The 22861-nt window shown below is 36.8% G+C and overlaps 3 protein-coding genes across 3 annotated transcripts; 2 read left to right on the top strand and 1 right to left on the bottom strand.

Moving 5' to 3' along the window:
* Nucleotides 1-3486: 3486 nt before the first annotated feature.
* On the top strand, nt 3487-7551 carry mmp20b (matrix metallopeptidase 20b (enamelysin)). The gene is made up of 10 exons (XM_084419323.1): nt 3487-3616; nt 4084-4322; nt 4417-4565; nt 4638-4763; nt 4892-5050; nt 5177-5348; nt 6208-6341; nt 6418-6574; nt 6656-6759; nt 6847-7551. Exons 1-10 carry the CDS (start codon nt 3497-3499, stop codon nt 6945-6947), a joined length of 1461 nt encoding a protein of 486 aa, XP_084275449.1. The 5' UTR covers nt 3487-3496; the 3' UTR covers nt 6948-7551.
* Nucleotides 7552-8020: 469 nt separating this feature from the next.
* Nucleotides 8021-12296, top strand: mmp20a (matrix metallopeptidase 20a (enamelysin); the record flags this gene model as incomplete). The annotated part of the gene is made up of 8 exons (XM_084419591.1): nt 8021-8098; nt 8474-8709; nt 8956-9104; nt 9191-9322; nt 10223-10384; nt 10474-10585; nt 10670-10812; nt 12136-12296. 8 exons carry the CDS (start codon nt 8021-8023, stop codon nt 12294-12296), a joined length of 1173 nt encoding a protein of 390 aa, XP_084275717.1.
* Nucleotides 12297-14008: 1712 nt separating this feature from the next.
* On the bottom strand, nt 14009-22211 carry npat (nuclear protein, ataxia-telangiectasia locus). The gene is made up of 17 exons (XM_084419322.1): nt 21989-22211; nt 21571-21689; nt 21389-21449; nt 21222-21300; nt 21078-21118; nt 20234-20446; nt 20077-20152; nt 19833-19956; nt 19640-19731; nt 19470-19551; nt 19279-19375; nt 19057-19167; nt 17228-18556; nt 16965-17074; nt 16789-16876; nt 15323-16611; nt 14009-14642 (listed from the first exon to the last, which is right to left on the bottom strand). The coding sequence occupies exons 1-17, from the start codon at nt 22023-22025 to the stop codon at nt 14562-14564; spliced, it is 4029 nt and encodes a 1342-aa protein (XP_084275448.1). The 5' UTR covers nt 22026-22211; the 3' UTR covers nt 14009-14561.
* Between the last annotated feature and the right edge of the window lie 650 nt (nt 22212-22861).

Genomic DNA, 22861 nt, shown 5'->3' with positions numbered 1-22861 from the left:
AAATGGCGCCCACCTCCCTACAGTTCCCAAGTAATAACGAATAACAGCTTTAAAAGGAAAAACAAATCATAAGGTGGCTTTACAATTTAAAGGTTCTAGACTGGGGTGTCTCACAATGAGCAGGCTACAGCACAAATCCACAACTGGACACAGACCATGCTCTGGAGAAGAGTTCTCAACGATTGAGAGTTCTGCTGGATTTTATGCTGCTTCCCTCCTGGATGGTAAGCAGGTTCAGCTGTGGAGGTAAGAGGGAAAGAGTGGGAGGAGCCAAAGGATAGCAAGAGACACAAAACTCACAAAAATATACGTCTTTGTACGTAACAATAGGACAGAAAACAAACTAGTGAAGGAGACCAGTCATAACAGTTTTGTCAGTGGCCTAATTTTGTGTTTGCAAAGTTTGCTGCTTCATTTGTTGTGGTGTTCATTAGCATTGTTTCTAGATTATTGTGTAGAGCAGGGTTTCTCAAACTCGGTCCTGGAGGGTCACTGTCCTGCACAGTTTCTCACCTAGCTGTGAGTTTAGTGATCCTGAAGACATTGACTAGCTTGCTCAGGTGTGTTTGATCAGGGTTGGAGCTAAACTGTGCAGGACAGTGGCCCTCCAGGACCGAGTTTGAGACACCCTGGTGTAGAGTAATCAGACGCATTTTAAATAATTGCAAAAAGCTTCACTGGCCAAAACAAAAACTAAAAAAACAGACAAATTTCACAGTTTTTTGGCCCTGGCACAAAATAACCAGCTAACATGATGATTGTTAAGAACCAGCTGACCATCATCGCTTTGCATTAAAATGGCCTCACGTGCAAGGAAATTGCTGAAAAGAATATTGCACATGAAATAACCATTTACCAGATCATCAAGAACTTCAAGGAGAGAGGTTCAGTTGCAGTGAAGAAGGATTCAGGACGTCCAGCAAGCGTCAGGAGGACCATCTCCTGTGGAGTCAGCTATGGAATCATGTCACCACCAGTCCAGGACTACTCAATATTGGCTACAAATGGTGAATCTGCATGCACAGCGAGGTGAAGACCTTTGGACAATGGCCTGGTGTCAAGACGGTCAGCAATGAAGGCACTTCTATCCAAGAAAAGCATCAAGGACAGACTGAAGTTCTGCAGGAAGTACAAGGATTGGACAGCAGGTATTTATTCATTCATTTTTGTGTATTTAAAGATCACAGTGAATCACATTATTCCATATTCCAATGATTTCTCACTGAAGGATAAGGGCATTGTCCAAGCCATTATGTGGATATAGTCTTGCAAAACCTTGCTTATCCAGTCACTATGAGGAAGAGACTGATCTATTAAAAACAGCAAAACAAGCTCCAAAATAACATTGCCAATACATTATCCTATGATGACAAATGTTGTTGCCTAATATTGATCCTATGTGACAGAGATATCCTGAGTGATATTCATCACATTCATTTGAAAATACTCATCATTTCTAGCATACGTACTCATCGTATGTCCTCCTCACCCCTCATATGTTAGATCTTCTAGCAGTTCTTATGAGGCCTAAAAACAATTGTTGAACAGACTTTTCAAAAGAATTAACCGAATGATTGCCTCAATGATAACCAGGATCGTCTTTTGCAAGTTTGAGTGGTTGTGAGTTGTGCAATGGAAGTCCTTTGAAAGCAAAATAAGGAATGCAACGCAATCTGTGGATTACTGGCTCACGGCTATGTATTGTGAAACCATTGCAGAAATCGAGACGCCACAGAGACATATGAGACGAGCTGTTGATGGTATATATATATACAATATGTTTGGCTGTTTCTTTCTTGCTTTAAGACACCCTGGAAGGGCTCTTGGCAGGCATGTGAGGCTCAGTGTATCCAAGAAGGGAAATGCTCTTGCATGTTTCAGGATGTATTTTTCTTTGTCCCCTTTTTGCCTGTATGTTTGATAAACATGAGAAAGAACAATGTTTTCTACCCTTTTAGACAGTCCCTGGACCCTGGGTTGTCTGGAGTCCGCTTACATTGTACTCTACATGCTACAAATTGAGCCCCAGTTGTACAAGGAAGGAATTTTATTTTATGTATTCTTCTCACCACAAACAATTTTACAATTAGCCACTTTAGCATTTTATGACAGAAAGGCAGTAAGACCACAATTACATCTGCTGCAAACATTCTTTTGCTGGCATTTCTTGGACGGTAACTTAAAATTACACGTTTCTTTAAATACTGTCCTCCTACTCATTCAGCATACCCATTTTAGCACAGAAGCATTTATAGACGGTTTTATGCAATGTCTGCTTTACTGAATCCAACACTGAAGAATGTCACGAGACGCATCTCTTCATTCTCCTAAAATAAAGTATATAGAAATTGAAGGGAAAATGGAAACCTAAAGGCCTCAAAACTATGGAAGCATTACTAATACTAACTGCATGTAAGAAATAATGTGAGGTAAGCTGGTTCTTATGGCAAAAATGTATTTTGACATAATATCTGGCTGTACATTATTCTGCTTGTTATGCATACTCGCCAGAAAAAATTTATATACGAACAGTTATATTACAATAATGTTAATATTAACGTCATAACAATGCAGTCATTTTCACTAGTTGATAACAGAGACCCAAAAATTTGTGACAGTTGTGTTTTTATGAAATGAGTGAGTGAATTCATGGTGAAATACAATGAAAGTAGTGTCACCTGTTTTAGAGATGAGCAGTTTGATAGAGTGCAGTAGTCAGGATCTTGTTCATTTTCTCCATATAGAAATAGTTTTTTTTTTTTTACTATAATGTATAAGCCTTCAAAGACAGGACTACTATGAATTGAATACTGAATACTATGACTCTCTGATTGGTCTCAAAACTATGAAAGCATTACAATTCCAGTGAGGATGTATTCCACAGAACATTTTTGCAATGAACAGTTTAATAATGAAGCACAGTTTCACTTTGTTTAAGAGCAAATGTTCAAAAGCTAAAAAAAAATATATATATATATTTACACAATTCGACTTCTGCCAGATTCTCAAGGAAAGGAAATAACTGCATTCATGTATAAATGGTCCAGATCACCAGATACACTGCAAGTAACACTCCACTGTACAAAACATTGTTGATATTAGAGTTTTTTATGGGGAGGAAAAAGCATTTCCAGATGTTTTTATATTTATTTATTTTATTCTCGCCAACAAACAGCAGATAATGGAAGATACATGTCATTGGCCATGAAATACTGCAGGAACAAATGGATATCACTCAGACAATCCCATGTGAAATCTAGGAATTTTTTTTTTTTTTAGGTAAATGCCTCCTTTGATGCCTATAATTTGACACATCTTACACAGGATCCCTCTTTTCTTGTGACCAGAGCAAACCACTCCCTAAGCTTGAGGTTTTCCTGGTTTTGGCACTGTCTGAGTCATAATAATATGTTAAAAAGGGTTCACATCAGCTAAGACTTTCAATGTCTCCTTGGACTGGCCATATTCAGAAGCTTCTGTGGTCTGCAGAGGGGAGATGCGTGTTTTGCTCTGTCTAGTTTGTGCCTTTGGCATTTTTGGTCAGTATCATTCTGCACCTTTACCACTTGAAGATGATGGATCGGTTCCTGCTCAGAATGACCTGTCCCTGGCAACAGTAAGTCTTGCATTTGCACCTTTTTAATGCAACTGGGTTAGTACTGTAACCCAGCTCGTGTGTGTGTGTGTGTGTGTGTGTGTGTGTGTGTGTGTGTGTGTGTGTGTTATTTGTTTGTTCTTAATGAACTCAGGAGGAACAATCAACAATTCTATAAGTGATTTTGTGTCATCTTCCATTCTCAATATCAAGTATTTCATTAGTAACTGGTGTGTTTTATTCATCCATTCTATTGATGCATATATGAGCTAAAATACAAATAACTTAACATTTATCATGTTTATTTGATTTTGTCTAATGTGAATGTTTGGTACAATGAAAATATACAAACGCAACAGATTTTTCCATAAACCTAAAAGCATATATGAGTTAAAACGAAGCTTATGAAGTGGGTTAAACACAGTAACGGAGGGGGAAAAGACAATAGCTGATACTTCCTGTGGTGCTTCCCGCACGTTATCTTGCAGAAATACCTGCAGCACTTCTACAGTTTCCAAGCGGATCCTGCAGGCCGCAGGAGGAGGAGTCGTCCCTCTTTCTCTTCCAAACTGAAGGATATGCAGAGCTTTTTTGAGCTGAATAGGACAGGAACCCTGAACCCAGAAACCCTCGCTGTCATGAGGACTCCTCGATGTGGTGTCTCAGATGTGGAGGATTACAGTCACAGACGTGGAAACAGGTGGAAGAAAAACCTCATCACTTATGGGTAAATGCCATATTTAACTTGTATATGTTACATAAAATGATCTTCATTTTGATCGCCCACCTTGTATGGTAATGTAAGCGGTACAATCTTACAGTGTTGGGAGGTACACCAGTGACTTACCAGTGAATACAGTGGACGCTCTGATCGCGTCGGCTCTGGATGCATGGGAAAAGGCCAGCCCTCTCACTTTCCTGCGGTCATATTCTCACCAGGCGGACATCATGGTGGAGTTTGTTGGAAACGGTAAGTTAGCATCCACTTATATGCACATTTACTTTTACTTTTCATGTCATTTATTCTGAAATGAATATCTAGAACATGGCGACTCCTTCCCATTTGATGGTCCAGACGGCACACTGGCCCATGCTTTTGGCCCAGGGGAAGGCATCGGTGGGGACGTTCATTTTGATGAAGCTGAGACATGGACGGCTGGGTTCAAAGGTAATGTACATTTTACTTTAATTTAATTTAATTACTTTTTTTTTCTTCTTATAGACATACTCAAATAATATAGGGCTTGGTATTAACAAGAAAACAGTTAACTTGTTTTCTCTCTTTTTTTCGTTCAGGATTTAACCTGTATGTGGTAGCTGCACACGAGTTTGGTCATGCGCTTGGTTTGAAACATTCGCAAAACCCAGAATCGGTGATGTATCCGACATATAAACATAGTAGAGCACACAATCTGCTCTCCAGTGAAGATATCATGAACATCAACACACTCTATGGTAAAAATAAATCATGTTTCAAAGTCTATGACTGTGAAATTGTTATATTGTGGGAACAGAGGCAGCGTTCAGTTTCCACATTTATATGAGAGATCACATGTCTGTGCTTTTTTTCCTCTCCAACAGGGCCAAGGGACAAAAGGCCCTTTCCATCTTCAAGGTTTAGCTGGAGCTATCCCAGCAACCCCTGGTTCAGCGGTTCATATTTCCCTGTGTCATTCAAGGACACATGTAATCCCGATCTGACTTTTGATGCTGTGACTACTGTAGGAGAGGCTATTTTCTTCTTCAGGGACAAGTAGGTTGATCACATAGTATTGGCTGCCACTTAAAATCCATTTGTTAAAAAAAAGAGAGAGAGAGATAGAGAGAGAGAGAGAGAGAGAGAATGAATATGAGCTTGTGAAGTATGAAGTATTAATCTTCTGTTTGACTTTTATTCTCGTAATTGCAACTTTATCTTTAACATTAGCAACTTTATATCTCACAGGTTGTATCTCAAAGTTTTTCTTGTAATTGGGACTTTATTTCTTATAATTGCGACTTTATATTTCACAATTGCATCTTTATTTCTCAGAGTTGCAACTTCATCTCATAATTTTTACTATAATTTCTCAAAATTGTGACTGATTGTGAAGATCAAGTCTTCTTTACAATTCTGAATATATCTCACAATTATGACTTTATTTCTCAGTTGCAAATTTATTTCTTATGATTACAACTTTATATCTCAGTTTTTCCTGTAATAGCATCTCTTTCCTATTGCGACTTTTTCTCACATTTGCAAGTGTTTCTTACAACTGTGACTTTATTTCACAATTGCGACTTTGTTTCTCGCAAATGTGTCTTTATATCTCATAATTGTGTCTATATTTCTCACAATTGCAAGTATTTACCATTGTGACTTTATATTTCACAATTTTAAACTGCTCACAATTAAACAAAAATTGTAATAGAAACAAGCGTCCATGGTGCCATAATATTACAGTGTAAAATACAACAGCAAATAATATATTTACTGTATGTATATATATATATATATATAGGTTATCATGCTCTTGAATACATTCTTTGGAATATTTTCTTGCTTATAGGCAATCAGGTGTACAGTTTTAATTAAATAGGGATATTTAATATAACTCTTTGTATCATTTTAGGTACTTGTGGATCAAGCACAACAATCAAAATGATATAAAAGAAGGCCCCATCAGCAATTTCATGCCAAAAATTGATTGTCATATCGACGCTGCTTATTGGGTCCCACAGCGGTCAACAGCATATCTGTTCAACGGTACAGACACTGTGCATCTCTGTATTGCATCCAAGATGTTAAACAACATGAATTCTCAGTGCTACCTTCAACACAGGTACGATTTTCTGGACCGTGAAAGGATCTCAAGTAAAAGGCAGAGCGAAAAACATCAGTAGTCTGGGGTTCCCGTCATGGGTAGAGAAGATAGATGCTGCGGTCCACATTCACAAAACTGTACACACCCTATTCTTCACCCAACATCAGTACTGGAGGTGAACTATAGAGATACAACAGCAATGTATCACTAATATCAGCTTTAACGTGAATGACATTGAAAAAGTTTTTTCTCATAGGTATAACGAACACAACAAGACAATGCATGACTCAAGCCCGCAGAACATTTCTAATGATTTCCCAGAAATAAATGGACCCATAAGTGCAGCAATTTATAAAGATGGTGCGTATTAGATTGATTACACTTGGTCTATAATTTATCTGTATTTTCTGTCACATAACTTTTATCCATCTCTGTACTTTTTTTCAGGTTCTCTTCATTTCTTTGTTGGCTCAGATGTGTACAAATATGACGTCAAACATAAGGAAATTATTGGAGCAGATAAAACAACTTCCTGGCTTGGATGTTAATGGATATTTATTATAGACCTATAGACCTTATGCGCCAGAGAAACGAGGGCGCCGCCATCTTTAGAATATTGTCTTTTAACTTCCGTTTTTGCGGTCGCTCTGTATATTTCTATGGCATTGCTGTCCAGGAGTAATTAGCTTTTGAAGTGGATTTACTTAATGTAAAGTTAACGAAAGTTATCACGAAGACTGTGATGTTTAAAGCAGATGACTTAACAAATGTCAGTCGACCGGGAAGATTTTAAAACGAGCCGTTCATTAATAAACACGCAAAATCGGTGTAAAAAATACCGGAAGTCAAAAGACAACGAGCGCAGCGCTGAAAAGGGGCGGGGCTACATGAGGTCTATAGTTCCTAAATCTAATTTTAATCATTATTTTTGCGATTCTGTGTTTAGTGCCGCTAAAGTGGTTTAGAAATGACACACTTCACCTGTAAAGATGGTATTAATTATGTTGTATTGATTTGTATAGCATTGAATTTCATGTGATAAATGCATCTACCGTTTGTCTTTGGAAAATCTGTAACATCATGCAAATGTATCAAAAGAGTCAGAATGTGGTATAAATTAAAATGTATTTTTCATCTGACAAAATGATAATCAAAAATTGATGACTGTATCATTACTTCTAAAGAAAAGAACTTGTTTGCATTCAGTTCTGCACTTGCATACCTGAGGTAAACCAAAGTATTTAGCCTGAATATGCACTAATCGGCGTGTATTTATGATTGCAGTAAAGTACTTGTACTTGCTTTTCATGCAAAATTAACATTTAAGAATATCCAAGGTGAACAGTATATAAAATCATTTATTACAAATCATGACACAATCATAATCCTCTATAAACCCCACTAAGACTTCTGATGAAAAGCTAGACGTGACCTCATTTTGTGGATGACAAAAGCCACTAAATGCCTGACAGTAAATTCTTGTTTGAGGGCCCGGGTCCCACGTGATCGCTTACTACCTTAAGGTATGCTTGAGTTGCATAAGACACAGACATAAAAGCGAGAACATGAGTGTGCCATGGTCAAAATGAGCTGGTTGTGGCCTTGGATCTTGCTGTGTTGGATGGGGAATACAGACACTGTGAGGACTTCACGCGTGACTCTTCAGAGCCCCAGCCCACAGGACATCCAACATGCTGAGGTTTGTCTGGCATTATGTGTATCTCTACATATCCAACATCTTTTACTTCACTGATCATCTTTGATTTGTATTAGACAGATTGCATTAGTGTTTGAGTCACTAATGTTTCAAAGATACATTTGGTGTAGATGGTGCAACATCATGTAAAACATTTATTTAGTGAATACTTCATAATAATATCAGTGATTATAATGATTAAATTATTATTATGATTTTACAGTGAATTAAACTAAATTATTTTTAAGCCTAATTTAATATTTAGTATTTATTAAAAGTTAATAATAATGATCTATGTTCATTTGAAATGTAAATGTTGAAAATATAGACTAAAGCTGATTTTCTGACTGGAATATCTGACTGGAATAATTCCCACAGGAATATCTGCGGCAGTTCTATCACCTGAAGATGCGCAGTCGCAGTAAAAGGCATGCAGAACTCATGAAGGAGAAGATCAGAGTAATGCAGCATTTCTTTGACCTGAAGGAAAGTGGTCTTCCGGATCCGAAAACTGTGCATGTGATGAAAGAGGCCAGATGTGGAGTACCTGATGTGGAGAACTTCAGCGTTTATCATGGACGGTCCAAATGGAAGAGCGACACCATCACTTACAGGTCCGGCAGAGTTGCCTCTTACTTGCTTTATACATTTAGAGTGTCATCATCCAAATCTGTATGAGTTTTCCTTCAAAAATTGTCTTGAAAAGTGTGTCTTGGTTTTTAATAGGTTCTAGTGTTATTGACTGAGAATAGTCAACTAGTGTTAAAGCCTAAGGATTTTGTTTGTTTGTTATTCCTCCCATGGAGTCTCTCAGGTTGCAGCATGTCTTTTGTAAAATGTGGCTCATATGAATCCTGCAGGATTGCGAGATATACCCCTGATCTCAGTCGAGGAGCGGTGGAGAACTCCTTGCGTTTGGCTCTAAATATATGGAGTGATGCTGCTCCTCTGAAGTTTGTCCAAGTAAACCACGGCAATGCGGACATTACCTTCTCTTTTCTCTCCAAAGGTACATTTTACACTAATGTAATGTATTTTCTTCACTTTTATACTTTGGAAACACATGTGAAAACCTGAAATTTTGTTCACCTATAGCACATGGAGACTTTTTCCCTTTCGATGGGCCTGGAGGGGTGCTAGCTCACGCTTTTGAGCCTGGAGAGGGCACTGGAGGAGATGTTCACTTTGACGAGGATGAAACATGGACAGCGAGACACAGCAGATCAGGTACAGCACAGTAAACATTGAATCATTCACATAATGCAACTGTTCAATTAGCTAAGGGCTATTCGTAAAGAGTTGCAATAGCAATGCAGCACCATGGGTTATTATTATTATTATTATTGTTGTTGTTGTTGTTGTTGTTGTTGTTGTAGTAAATTTGTATTATTGTTGATATAAATAAAAATAAAAATACAGACTGATTTTTATTTAATTAAATAATAATGATAACAATAATAAAGTATTATTCTTATTAATGTGTTGTTATAAATAAATAAATAAATAAATAAATAAATAAATACAGACTGATTTTTATTAAATAATAATAAGTTTTCTTATTAATGTACTGTTATAAATAAATACAGACTGATTTTTATTTAAGTAAAACAAAAAATATTATTTTATTATTATTAATTATTATTATTGTAATTATTATTATTGTTGTTGTTGTTATAAATCAAACATACAGGCTGATTTTTATTTTATTTAATAATAATAATAATAATAATAATAATAAGGAAGTATTCATGAAGTATTATTAGTTGTAGTAGTAGTAATGTATTGTTATAAATAAATAAAACATACTTATTTTTATTTAATTAAATAATAATGACAATAATAATAATTATTATTGATGTGTTGTTATAGATCAATAAAAAATAGACTGAGTTTTATTTAATTAAATAATAATAAGTATTATTGTTAATGTATTTTTATAAATAAATAAATATTTTTTTATTTAACTAATAATAACAATGATAATAATATTTGTATTATTGTATTGAACTAAAACAAATCTTTCTTTTTTTTATAGATTATTATTTAAATATATAAATGTATTTGTAATACATTTCTGTAAATAATATTTAATAATCATTCATTGTGTTGTTGTGGATGGCACTCCAGGATACAATCTGTTCACGGTGGCAGCGCACGAGGTCGGCCACTCTTTGGGTCTGTCTCACTCAAGGGACCCCACTGCTCTTATGTATCCAAAGTACAAGTTCATCAACGCTGCAACATACAAACTGCCAAGAGACGACACACTGGGGATTCAGGCTCTGTATGGTGAGTCACTTTACCAAAGAATTTTTTTATTTATTTTTTTATACTGAACGAAATGGTCATTTGTTTCCCTTTTTCTCTTTTTTTGAAAGGAAAGAAAAGAAAACAACAGAAGACACCTGAAATCCCCAATAAGTGTGATCCCAACTTTTCTGTTGATGCAGTGACAATATTCGGAAAAGAAATAATTTTCTTTAAAAACAGGTGAAGCATTTAATCATCTCTACTGACAAATTAAAAATGTAGATTATAAATGTTCAAGGTATAAAGTGTTTTACATGTCTCTAGTTACATATGGATGAGAACAAACTGGAAGACATACTGGAACAGACTAAGAGAAGGACCTCAGAGTGTTCTTCTACCGAGCATCACCTCGCCGGTAGATGCAGCCTATGATATTCCTTCAAAACGAGTGGTATATGTGTTCACAGGTAAAAATAAAAATAAAAATAAATAATAGCATGCTACCAAATCAACATTATCATTAAAGAAAGAATTTTCATAAATTGAAGGCTTTGCTGAATTTGATAATTCTGATGTATTGAATGTTATTTTGAACCTTGATTAGGCTGCAGTGCGTAACTTTTCTGGGTTAAAAATTATCCAAAATAATTTTTTGAGCAAGTACATCATCAGCCAGTGTTTAAAACTATCTACTTGCCTCACTTAGCTCGATTCCAAACGGTAAGCTTGTAATAATGTTTTTAATTACAGTGGTAGGCTACTGGTGGATTTCCGCGGGAAATTCGAGCATGTCATTGCGTCACATCCTTACACATAAAGAAGGTGTCTCGGCTATGTTGCGTGTGAGGATGTTGGAGGTGGAGATTTATAGCCTTTTCTCACAGCACTTGATACAGTTAAACTTATCAATTTAATGGCGGACCCAGAAAGGTTCAAACGACAATCACCAGTGACAACTGGAGATTCATCCGTTGTAAAATGCAAAAGACTTCGGACTGACTACAGAAAAAAAGAGACTGCAACCGGCCCATGCGAAAACAAGGATAATATCGGAAGGGAATCAAATGTAGGCTACTGATGTTGTTAACATTAACAATTTGAGAACAAAGTATAATTTGCACGGTTTGACGTGATATGATAAGCAGCACGATTTACTGCAGTGTTTTTTTCCCTTAGTTGGTCAGAACAAAAGTGGATGTTACTTGTTCAGATGACATTTTCTTATTTTGGTCATACTTCCAAAAAGTAGAATCTGTGATTCCGAATGACAGTGCACACGGTGCAGCGACTGACAGCCGCACATTCTCCTCAAAACATTGGATTCATCCGCGCTGTGCCGTGCCGAGGCACAACCCTTTACAGTCTATGCCTGGGCACAACCCACGTAAAGTTGATAATTCCGCGAATAACTGCAATTGCAGATTTCGAACAGAGATGGCGACAAAGAGGAAAAACTACGGACTAGAGCTTTATACATTGTGTTATTATAATATAGTTGTGTTCTTGATCGATTCAGTCATTGTTCTTTTCCACGTTCAAAAGTTTAGGTTCAGTAAGATTTCTTTAAGGAATGTGATGATGTTGAAAATGATGCAGCATTATGTCATCACAGGAAAAAATTACATTTTAAAATATTTTAAAATTGAAATGTTATTTAAAATTGTAATAATATTTGACAAAATTGCTGTTTTTACTGTATTTATGTTTATCAAAATGCAGTGAGCATAAGAGACCTCTTTAAAAATCATTTTTAAAAAATGATGATTTTCCTGTATTCTTCTGTTTATTAGGTCCTAAATATTGTGTGGTTCACAAACTGGAGTCAAAGAGCTATTATGGCTCCATCTATGAGTTTGGATTTCCAGAAACAGTAAAAAAAATAGATGCTGCTGTTCATGTCAGTGACCGCGAAAAGACCTACTTTTTCACAGGAGACTACTATTTCAGGTAGAATTTTTTTTTTTTTTTCAAAATGTCATGAACTAACGATCATAAGAGGAGAACACAGCTAAATTCAACCATTAGAATATAGATATCTGAGATATCTCTCATTTTAGACAAAACCCACCTATATGTAAATAATAACTGACGACAGGCCATTGAATTGTTAGAAAATAATGCACACCCGCTACGACGCATTATACCTTGTCTTTAAGGTAAATGTAGTATAATTGTGGAATAATTGAGTCCTGTCTGTTGAATTATTAGAAAATAATGCAGTGTAATTAAACTAGAGAACTAAAATTCCATATTTTGTAGTTATGATGAGAAAAGAAGTGTGATGGATCCTGGATTTCCAAGGAAAATTAATCCAGATTGGCCTAGCATTTTTGGGAAGGTGGATGCAGCTTTTGAACTCAGTGGTAATGGGCAGTTTTACATAGTATCAGTTTTCTCTGTAAAACATTTTCCCTTGGATTTATATGCATGTTTTTCTCAACAGGCCACATTCACCTCTTCTGCAGATCAAAGTCATTTATCTTCAGCCAGCAGAAAAGACGTTTGCTGCGCGTTGTGAACACGAATGCTTGGCTTGGCTGCTAAGAATTGAAAAATGAGAAGAAAACAACTGATCACAAGTACAGGAAGGAAATGTATGACTGACTATTGTGCCTCATACATCAAATGTTAAATAAGTTTAGTTGTACAGTATCAAGAGTTATTTCATGCCATGTGGTCAGAATTATCAGTGAATTAATACATTTTCTAGAATTATATATATTCAATATCTTTGAAAACATATCTGCATATCTCTGATTGACTATGCACACATGCAGTGCTTTTTAAATAACTTTGAACATAAAGCATCATCATTACGGTAGTAAACTCCAGTTTAGTGAACAACATTATGTGAGAAAATAAGAAAAAACATTTTAATTTTCACTTGACTTTTAGTTCATGGGTGTGCCTAAGGTATTATGTTGCTATTTCAGGTTTGGTTTATATTTCAATTTTACACTTTTTGACACTTAAAAAAAACCCAAGATGATGCAGGAAGTCCTGGCCTGGAAGTCATGAGAAAATAGGCAAAAAAGACTGACGTAACTGAACTAAAAGCACAAAGACATGGCGTCTCTGATTTACACTGATATGGCTTGTTGACCTAAATAGTTTGGATTAGTAATCAAAATAACATGGGCTCAGACCATATTCGAGTATAAAGAATGTTAAAGAGCTGGGAAAATGATTTATTGTAGCCTGCAGCCAACAGGACCTTGCTTGCCCTGACTTTCTCAGTGACCACATTTTACATACAAGCCACAATACATAACACATTTAAATGCATTATGTTGGCTTGACCAAAACATGTTGTGTAAGTTTAGATGATTTATGCTCACCAATGATGTATTCATGACCAAAGATACAGTAAAAACAGCAATACTGTTAAATATTACAATTTATAATAACCTTTTTCTACTTGAATATATTTTAAAATGTAATCCATTCCTGTGATGGTAAAGCTGAACATTCAGCATCATTACTTCAGCCTTCAGTGTCACATGATCCTTCAGAAATTTTAATATGCTGATTTGCTTTTTGCTAACATTTCTTATTATTATTAATGGTGTGTGTGTGTGTATGTATATGGTATAAGGTCATGCAACTGCTGCAGAACTGCTCCAAATGAACATGCTATAGTTGGACAGAGTAACACAGAATCAATTATTAGACATGACATATTCAATAAAATAGTGATTTATTAAAATACATAAAATAATAAACCATCTAAATGACAGAAAACAATAACATTTAACTTCCCTCTCAGTACTATAAAGGAAGAATACCACCTAGAGGATGTACAGAGGAAATAATGTTCACAGAAATGTAGTCACATAGTGCAGCTGATGGAAAAGGTCCAGTTAAGTAAAACAAAACAAAAAGGCAATGAACTTAATAACAGCTGGTGCAGTGAAACAAATGAACTGACACTCTTTCACATACATAGTCAATAATTACAGTTTAGTCTTAAATTATTTCCTTTTTTGTTTTGAAGAGTGCCGAATTAGTCGGGGCCAGCATATAAACATCTTTAAAGTATTCAAATGATTACTAGGCTATAATGGTGTAATATGTACAATATCTCACATTCTGGATGTAAAACAGAAAGCAGCTATTTAGAATCGGTAACTCTGCTGAATAGATCACTCTCAGTAGCACACATGGCTTGTTATGTCCCTGAAATGCTGGCGAGCAGCATGGCTTGTCCTCAGCGTCGTTACTCATCATAGTGCAGGGATGACAGGAATTTGTCCACATCTAAGTCATCAGGAAAGGAGTCCAGCAGCTTCTTCTGTTTCTGAAAAAGAAAAAGGAACTCGAATTCAGCCGGACAATGTCAACATAACAGACAATGCATGCTGAGGCACAGAATTAGACCGAAAAGAGTCAGACTTCTCTGATTGGCTGGGCTACAGAAAGCTGACACACTGTCTACTGCCTATTGTCTACACAGAATGCATACTCAATGGTATAGGTATACAAATGAAACAACTGGTCTGAGATGCTTTTTGAAATTACACACACACACACATATATATATATATATATATATATATATATATATATAAAATGTACCATTGTTTTAAAAAAACTAAATTTTAGTAACATTTTATTTAATTTATCAATATTTTGTAAAATAAAAGTACTTATAATAAAATATCAAATAAACATATAATTGCAAAATACATAATTATATAATAATAATAATAAGTATATAATAAAAAATTAAAAAATTAATCCAAGGTAGTGTACGTAGCCACAAAGTTTCTCACATCATATTTTGAAATTGCCTTAAAATGTAGGACATGTGATGTTGCTTCAGATTTGGCATAAATAAGCTATTTCAAAAAAAGCATAATTTCGCTACTATTGCTGCATGGCTTTGATATGAAAAAAAGCTATCTAGGCAGCTGGGTAGGTTGAGACGTGGTCAATCTTGATGGTTTTTCACAAACAGCCAATTCAATATCAACTCACCTTAGATTTCTTTTTACTGCTTGAGGAGCTGGAAAGCTGGAGCTCTTTCTTTGCCAGAGGGCTTGTTTCAAGTTGCTTTCGTTTCTTTGCCTTAGGGATGGTGGATTTCCCAGCACTGGCCTCCTCTTGACGCAAGCTGTCTTTCAGAGGACCTCCTGTCCTGGCGGCGCGTGACAGGATCATGAGAGTGTGGGCGGCCATATTGATGCTGTTCTCACTCCCTGCCTCGCTGGCGGGACTGCAGGAGGGGATATCAGGTGTGGCGGGAGGGGGGAGATGCCTCGGCGTGCTTTCACCCTCCCTCCTAAGTCTTTGCCGTGACGGGGTTCTCAATCCCTCCGTCTGCTCCTCCTGCGCACGTCCTAGTCCAGGTGTTCTTGGGAGAGGGAGATCTGGACCTCTCGCCGCCGGCCTCTTCGGCGGAGTGTCCGCAGGAGCCTGGCACTGTATGTCCTGCAGCATCTCGGCGGCTTGTTTAGTGAGCGGGCTCGTCTTGCATAAAGTTTTATTGGAAGAGCTCGATACGGGCGCCGGCGATTTTGCTGTAGAAGATACGAGGTCCTCAGCGGGGCGTGCAGATGTCTGATGATGGCAGCTCTCCAGCTCATTTTCTTTATTTGCAGTGATGCCTGGAGAGTCCTGTAAGGAAGCTTTCTCTGAGGAACTCTCTGCTGGTTTTAAAAGCTTACTTCCACGAGATTCTTCTTGTGTGCTGTCCTTTGTGTTGTCTATTGGTTTCTGCTTTGGCCTGGGAGCAGATGATTTTGAACTCTGTGAAACCACTCCGCCATCCTCCTCCTGTGATGCTTGTGATTTTTTCTGTGATTCTGATCTAATGTGAGACTCTGGTTCAGTTGCAGCTTTGTTGGAAGACTTGGTATTTACAATGATTAGATTTAATTCCTTTTCAGTTACTCTACTTTTTGGGCGCTCTTTTTGTTGATGAAATATAGTGATTTTTTCAGAGTTCTTTATAACAGCATTGGGATGTACTTCTGGCAATCTGATCGTTTCTATTCTTCTTTTACAATTGTCAGAATCTAAAGGCTGTTTCGGTTCAGTGGGTGTGATTTCTTTCTGAATCGGCTGAGTTGGGGAGGATGTAACAGCAGAGGACGCAGGTGTGTTTGTCTGTAAGGAATTTTGCCCAACTGCACAGTTTTCAGGTGTGACGTCAAAGCAAAGTATTCGCCGATGGCTGGGACTTGTTCCACTCACACACTTTTGTTGCTCAGACGTCTGGGGAAGTACTTTTGAAACTTGGCCGGACCCAGATGTGCCAGTTTTGCCTGAAAATCAGTAAATCAAATCATGTCACTGAATTACAGTGATGCATAACCACAAAAATGCATTACAGAAACTGTAACCTCAAGATTAAAACAAAACAGTTCATATTTGTGTAATAAAAAAATTATTTATATAATTAAATAAAAATAAAATGCATTTGTAAATTAAAGATGTCCTACCCATGTCAGGGTTTCCCTTGGGTGCCAATTTAGGTTGAGAAATAATGTTTGCAGGTTGCCTTACAGTGGCTGAACATGGCAAAGTTATCTGTATATAAAAAGGTAGTGGTTATTAATAGAACAAAACTAATTGTGTTGGAAATCTGACAATGCTTGTATGTGTCAAAGTTACTAACCTGATTGGGAAGAACTGTGAGTTTTCCAGTATTCTGCCCCATTACAGACACTGGAAGCATTACATTTTGTAACATGGGCGAAACTGGTGAGGATATAATGATTGTGGAGCCTAAAAAATACAGTTGGAATTTTAAAGATGCAGTCTTAATCCTGAGGAAGACTAAAAGTCTGCAAATGAGTGCTTCAACGTAAACACGAAACATACAACCCAAATAAAGGAATAATAAAGTGTCTTATATAATCAAACTAACTCTTCACTCACCAGGCGAAAAGGTCTGAGAGACATTTGGTCCCATGGACACCACAGTCCTCTGGCGAGGTGGCGTCGTTACCACATGTTGCAATGAAGACAGAGTCCCTTGAGGCACATTACTTGAAAGCAGCATGACATTTGCCCGCTGCTCGGCAGCAGCCGGATCGGTTACGACAAAATAGCTACCTGGAGACCCAAAGGCTGTGTTGGCTTGTAAAAGCTGAATGAAACCGGTTTCCTGGCCTGCGGGACGTGCCAGTGGAGCCTGTCCATTATTCTGTATGCTCCTCGTAGGTGTTCCAAACGATCCAACACCCTCCGCCCCCTGCAAGCAGCTCACAGCCTGAGCCGTTTCATCTTGTGTTATGACCGTAGAGGTTGCAGGCAAAGTCTTGGCAGGGGAGGACAGGAAGATGGTGGGAATGTGGTCGCTGGTGATGCTGGAAACAGCCTGGTTCAGTGCTGCATCAGTAGTGAGTTCGTCCTGCTCATCACTGATGATGATTTTCAGAGACACAATCTTACTGGGGTCAGGCTCCTTGGCCTGGGCATCAGAAACGCACGTGGAGGTAATCGGCGTAGTGGCAGAAGATGAAGAAGCTGCTGTAGGGAGATTGTTCCTGATAGTGCTGGGCTGAGTTTGTGTGCAGGAAGGAGTTAAAGGCGTTTTATTTGAGGAGGACAGAGAAGCTGTTTTGGCGGATGTGTCCATGTCAGGTTGGGGTGGGTTAAGTGAGGTCACAGCCTCACTTTGAATGGATAAAGAGGTTCCCATATCCACATTCTGTCCGATGGTCATTCCTGTTACTCTCCCAGACTCATTTACAGATGTATTATCTGAGATTTCAGTAATGAGTGTGGTTTGTGGCGTCTTATTTGACACAAGAATTTGACTGCTTGCATTTTCACTGATTGTTTCAGTTGTGTGAGAGCTCTCCAGATGAACTAGCTGTTGATTCTGAACATTTACTCTTTCAGAGGTTTCACTTTCTGGTTCATCTATCTCCATGCCAACTCCTTCTTCAGCGAAAGAGGAGCTTGATACGATTTGGTCAGGTGGACGTGAATCCGCTTTATCGTTCAACTTTGGAGAAGTTGAAGGGGCACCTCTGGATTGTTTATTGCCAGATAAAACTCTAGCCCTGACTACCCCTGTCTTGGAGTTTGTGGATCCTTCTGCTGTTTGTTTGGTTATAATACGTGGCTGCAGAGCTGTGGAAGAAGACTTTGCCACATTACGAAGGCCGGAAGATTTCTTTTGACTTTTTGACGTATTTTGGATGCTTAAGTTTTGTGCACTACTTTCTCCTCCTGATGTGGTATCCTCCTGTCCAGTACCTTGTATTAAAAAAAGAACAATACAATTAACAGTTTATACACTACCGTTCAAAATCTTGGAGCCAGTAATTTCTTTTATTTTTTTAAGAATAACTTTTATTCAGCAAGGATACATGAAATTGATAGTAAATACATTTGTAATGTTACAACATTTCTATTTCAAATAAACTTTCTAGTATTCAAAGAATTTTTCAAATATGTATCATGGTTTCCACAAAAATATTCAGCAGCACAACAATTTTCCTCATTGATAATATTTAGACATTTTTTGAGCACCAAATCAGCATATCAATGATTCAGAATGATTTCTGAAGGATCATGTGAGACTGAGGACTGGAGTAATGATGCTAAAAATTCAGCTTTGCATCACATGAATAAATTGCATTTCAAAATATATTAAAATAGAAAACAGTTATTTTAAATTGTAATAATATTTCACAATATTACTGTATTTTAAAATGGTCAATGCTGCTTTATGAAGTAAAGCTGACCCATCTTACCCGTTTCAGAGGCGCTGTCTACAAACGCAGTCTTATCACTCTCCTGTGCACTTGTACTGGTACTGAAACTCCCATCAGCCTGTTCACTGCCTTCAGACGTATTACTTTTCCCTATAAAAGAGATGAAAGGTTATAATTAGAAGGAACCTATTTAAATAAAAAAAAATCAGTTCAGCTTGTATAACAATTAGTTGTTCTGCTTGATCAATTGCTCAAACCTACCATAGTCAAAGAGATCAAAGAGCGCCTGAAATGCCGGGTCTGACTCCGTCTGTGCCAGTATGTCTTGGATGGCGACATCCGTCATATGAATTTCCCCCTTAAATAATTTTGCAGGTTAAGTCTTGATATGGCTGTCAAGATTACATTCTCACAAGCAACAAAGGAAGAGTAAAAGATGTGCATTCACACACCTGGAGGCCCAGGATTTCATCGATCGACTGCTCTTGTTCCACAGCACTGCAGGCAGTTTTTGATGTCTGAGGGCTATTATCGCTGTAAGAGTGATATTACAACATATAAGATCTCAAAGTTTTTCTTTATTATTTTAACTAGTTTTTTTGCCCAGTTATTCAGAATTTACCTTGCCAAGATTTTGTTGATGTTTTCAGCAAGTTTTTCTTGTAAGGATCTATCATTGAGAATTTTATCTCTGGCATTTTCTATAACTATTTGCTGTTAAAAAAGAAAAATATCATCTTCAGTTATGCAGGAGTATATAGAAACTCATTGAAAGCATTTAGAACAAACAGAGGGATGAATCGGGCCTAACTCACAGATAAGTTCTCCGTCACAGTCTCTTCACTCTGAGTTTCCATGATGAGAGTGCTGGACACTACTGTGGCCCTGCTGGCCCCGCTGCCACCCAACTGACCACCTCCTCGCCGCCTCGGAGAGTCACTGCAGCAGAAAACAGAATTACACTTTAAAATAAATTATTGTTGTTACAGACTGATCTGGAAAAGGTAGAAATAGCTAAACTGTAACATACTGCTGGTGTTGCCATCATTTTAACCGTACCATTTTCTGCGGGCCGGAGACAAAGGTCCAGGATTCAGTCTATTATCAGGGACCAGTATCTGCAACGGTGACTCCCCTATAAACATGTAAGATAGCAAAATGGAAAGAGGGTACATACAAATCTCAGTGTGATTTAAACATGTTTTTCAGGACTCACCTGGCTGACTAAGGCAGAGAGTAGAGAGTCTGGTATGCTGAGAAGTGTAAGACATTGGGGTAGAATGTCCCAGCAACCCTTGAGGGGTGGACACAGAGCCGGGGACATATTGGCCGGCTGGAGTCACTGGGGGGTGCCCAGAGATGGGAGACTGTGATACCAATAAGGGTCTCTGTTGACGTCTCATATTTTGAATGCTATTCCGAGTGCGCACTTAATGACAGAAAAAAAAAGGGTTATTATTGTTAACTCAAACTAAAACCATTAAAAAAAAAAGATTACTTGAAATATAAGAAACATTAACTGAAATAACAACAAAATTACTACAACCTTAACTATAATACTTTATTATCGACGATACTAAAATAACACTGATGTACACTACCTTTCAAAAATTTGGGGTTTGTAAAAGTAACTAATACTTTTATTCAGCAAGGATACATTAAAATGATCAAGTGACAGTAATGACATATTTAAATAAATGCTTAAATTCTTTTGAACTTTGAAATTCATAAAAAAAGTCACATAACATAATCCATCACATAATTTTTTTAAAAACAAATTAAAACAGAGAAATGTTATTTTAAATTGTATATTTCATTAAACTGTACATTTAAAGTTTATACTTTATCTTTGATCAAATAAATGCAGCCTTGGTGAACATAAGAGACATTTAAAAAAAGATCTTACTGAAATTGTATTTTGTGTTATTTCACTGGACACGTTATATCATGCCGTATCTATGCATTATACTTGTATTATATGTGCATTGTATTTGGCTCATTTCAATAACTCCAAGTCATCACAAATACAATTTCTCTTTTAAACAAAGAGCAAAACTCACGCCGCTGATTCAGTTGCACGGCAGGAGAATTTTGCAGAGACCTGTGGACAACACAGAAAGATTTGAATAAAGACGCTTTATTCTGACCCGTGCTTAAAAAATGAAAACACCCAAATCTAACAGCGTAAACAAATATTCATTCACTTGATTTGGTTGAGTGTGAAGTCAAGCTTTTTCCATAACGATGTCATCACTACAGGGATTTCATTTTCTTGAATTGTTTCTGCAGAAGAAATGACACAAGCATGTTATAATGGAAACAGATTCACTGTGTATCCCAAAACGTTTCATTTTCTTTCGTGGGAACTCACCTTTTGCTTTAACGGCAACATATTCATTTAAAATCGTGATCAGGTTTTTTCCAAATAGAGACTGAAAAAGAGTAATAAACAAACATATAATTTATCCTCATCTAGTAAACATGTCTTCTTAACAGACTTCAGTAATGCAGTGATTTTAGGACCCTGTTATTAATCATGAACTTGACACATACAAACACACAGGCAGGGATGATCCCATCTTCTGAGCTGTGCTCGGCATATTCCTTCAGGTTTGGACTTTCATAGATGAAGGATCGACTTGTGGCAGTGAGCCCTTCTTGCTGCAGGTAGCCTAAAGTTAATAGAGAATGATAAATAAATAATTTCACAGATAAATAAATATCTTCATTTGCGAATGGTAAGACTGAATTAGCCATTACGGTTATCGATCATCTCAGCAATAATGACACATCACAGAGAACGGCACAGTGATATGACACAAGTGTCTCTATTTCATAATGGTCTAAATATTTACAACAACACCGCAGCATTGGAGACAAAGCACATAATTATATACACTATAATTAGAAACAGGGTATTAGCTCGCTAGCTTCTCCTTGAGAGGGACACAACAAAACAGTGTGAACTTACCCAGCACAAGTCTGGCGACGTCAGAAGGGAGCAACATTCTTCGATGTTACCTTGTGTCAGCAAACAGTCTGCATTTGAAGTATGAGTATTAAAGATTAAATTAGTCCATAATGTGATAATGTAGTTGAAATATTGCAGGTTGTTTTGCTCTCTCATCCATCTCCACTGCGAAAAGGCGCGGAAATTCGCCTCCCGTGACCCGGATATTGTTTGTGTAAAATTCGAAAGGAAATAAAGGGGAAAGTAGTTTTTCAGCTTTTTCACTTTTTGAGCTTACATTTAGCAGAACTCTCTAATATTTTAAGTATATATAAGTAAATATATATTTAAAAATATTATTTTTCTCTTTTCTGCATTCTGCTACTGTAACTGATGTGTGTGAGTATAGTATTTATGATTTGTATATACTGTGTGTGTATGTGTGTGTGTGTGTGTATATATATATATATATAATGGTTTTCTATTTTAATATAATTTATTTCTGTGATGCAAAGCTGAATTTTCAGCATCATTACTCTTACATCTAATATACTGATTTATTATCAATGTTGGAAACAGTTCTGCTGCTTGATATTTTTTTGGAACCTGTGATACTTTTTTCAGGATTCATTGATGAATTAAAAGTGAAAAAGAACAGCATTTATTCAAAATAGAAATATTTTCTAACAGTATAAATCTTTACTATCACTTTTTATCAATTTAACACATCCTTGCTGAATAAAGGCATTAATTTCTTTTAAAAAGATTTTTTTTAAAAGACTGACCTCATACTTTTGAACGGGAGTATTATTGTTGTATTGTTTCAGTAGATATCTATTGTAAATAAATGCTGTTCTTTTTTACTTTTTATTCATCAAAGAATCCTGAAAAAGT

The sequence above is a fragment of the Rutilus rutilus genome, assembly GCF_951802725.1.
Source record: "Rutilus rutilus genome assembly, chromosome: 9".
Taxonomy (NCBI): Eukaryota; Metazoa; Chordata; class Actinopteri; order Cypriniformes; family Leuciscidae; genus Rutilus; species Rutilus rutilus.
Note: the sequence above shows the minus strand (reverse complement) of the source record. Positions and strands in the feature narration are given on the sequence as shown.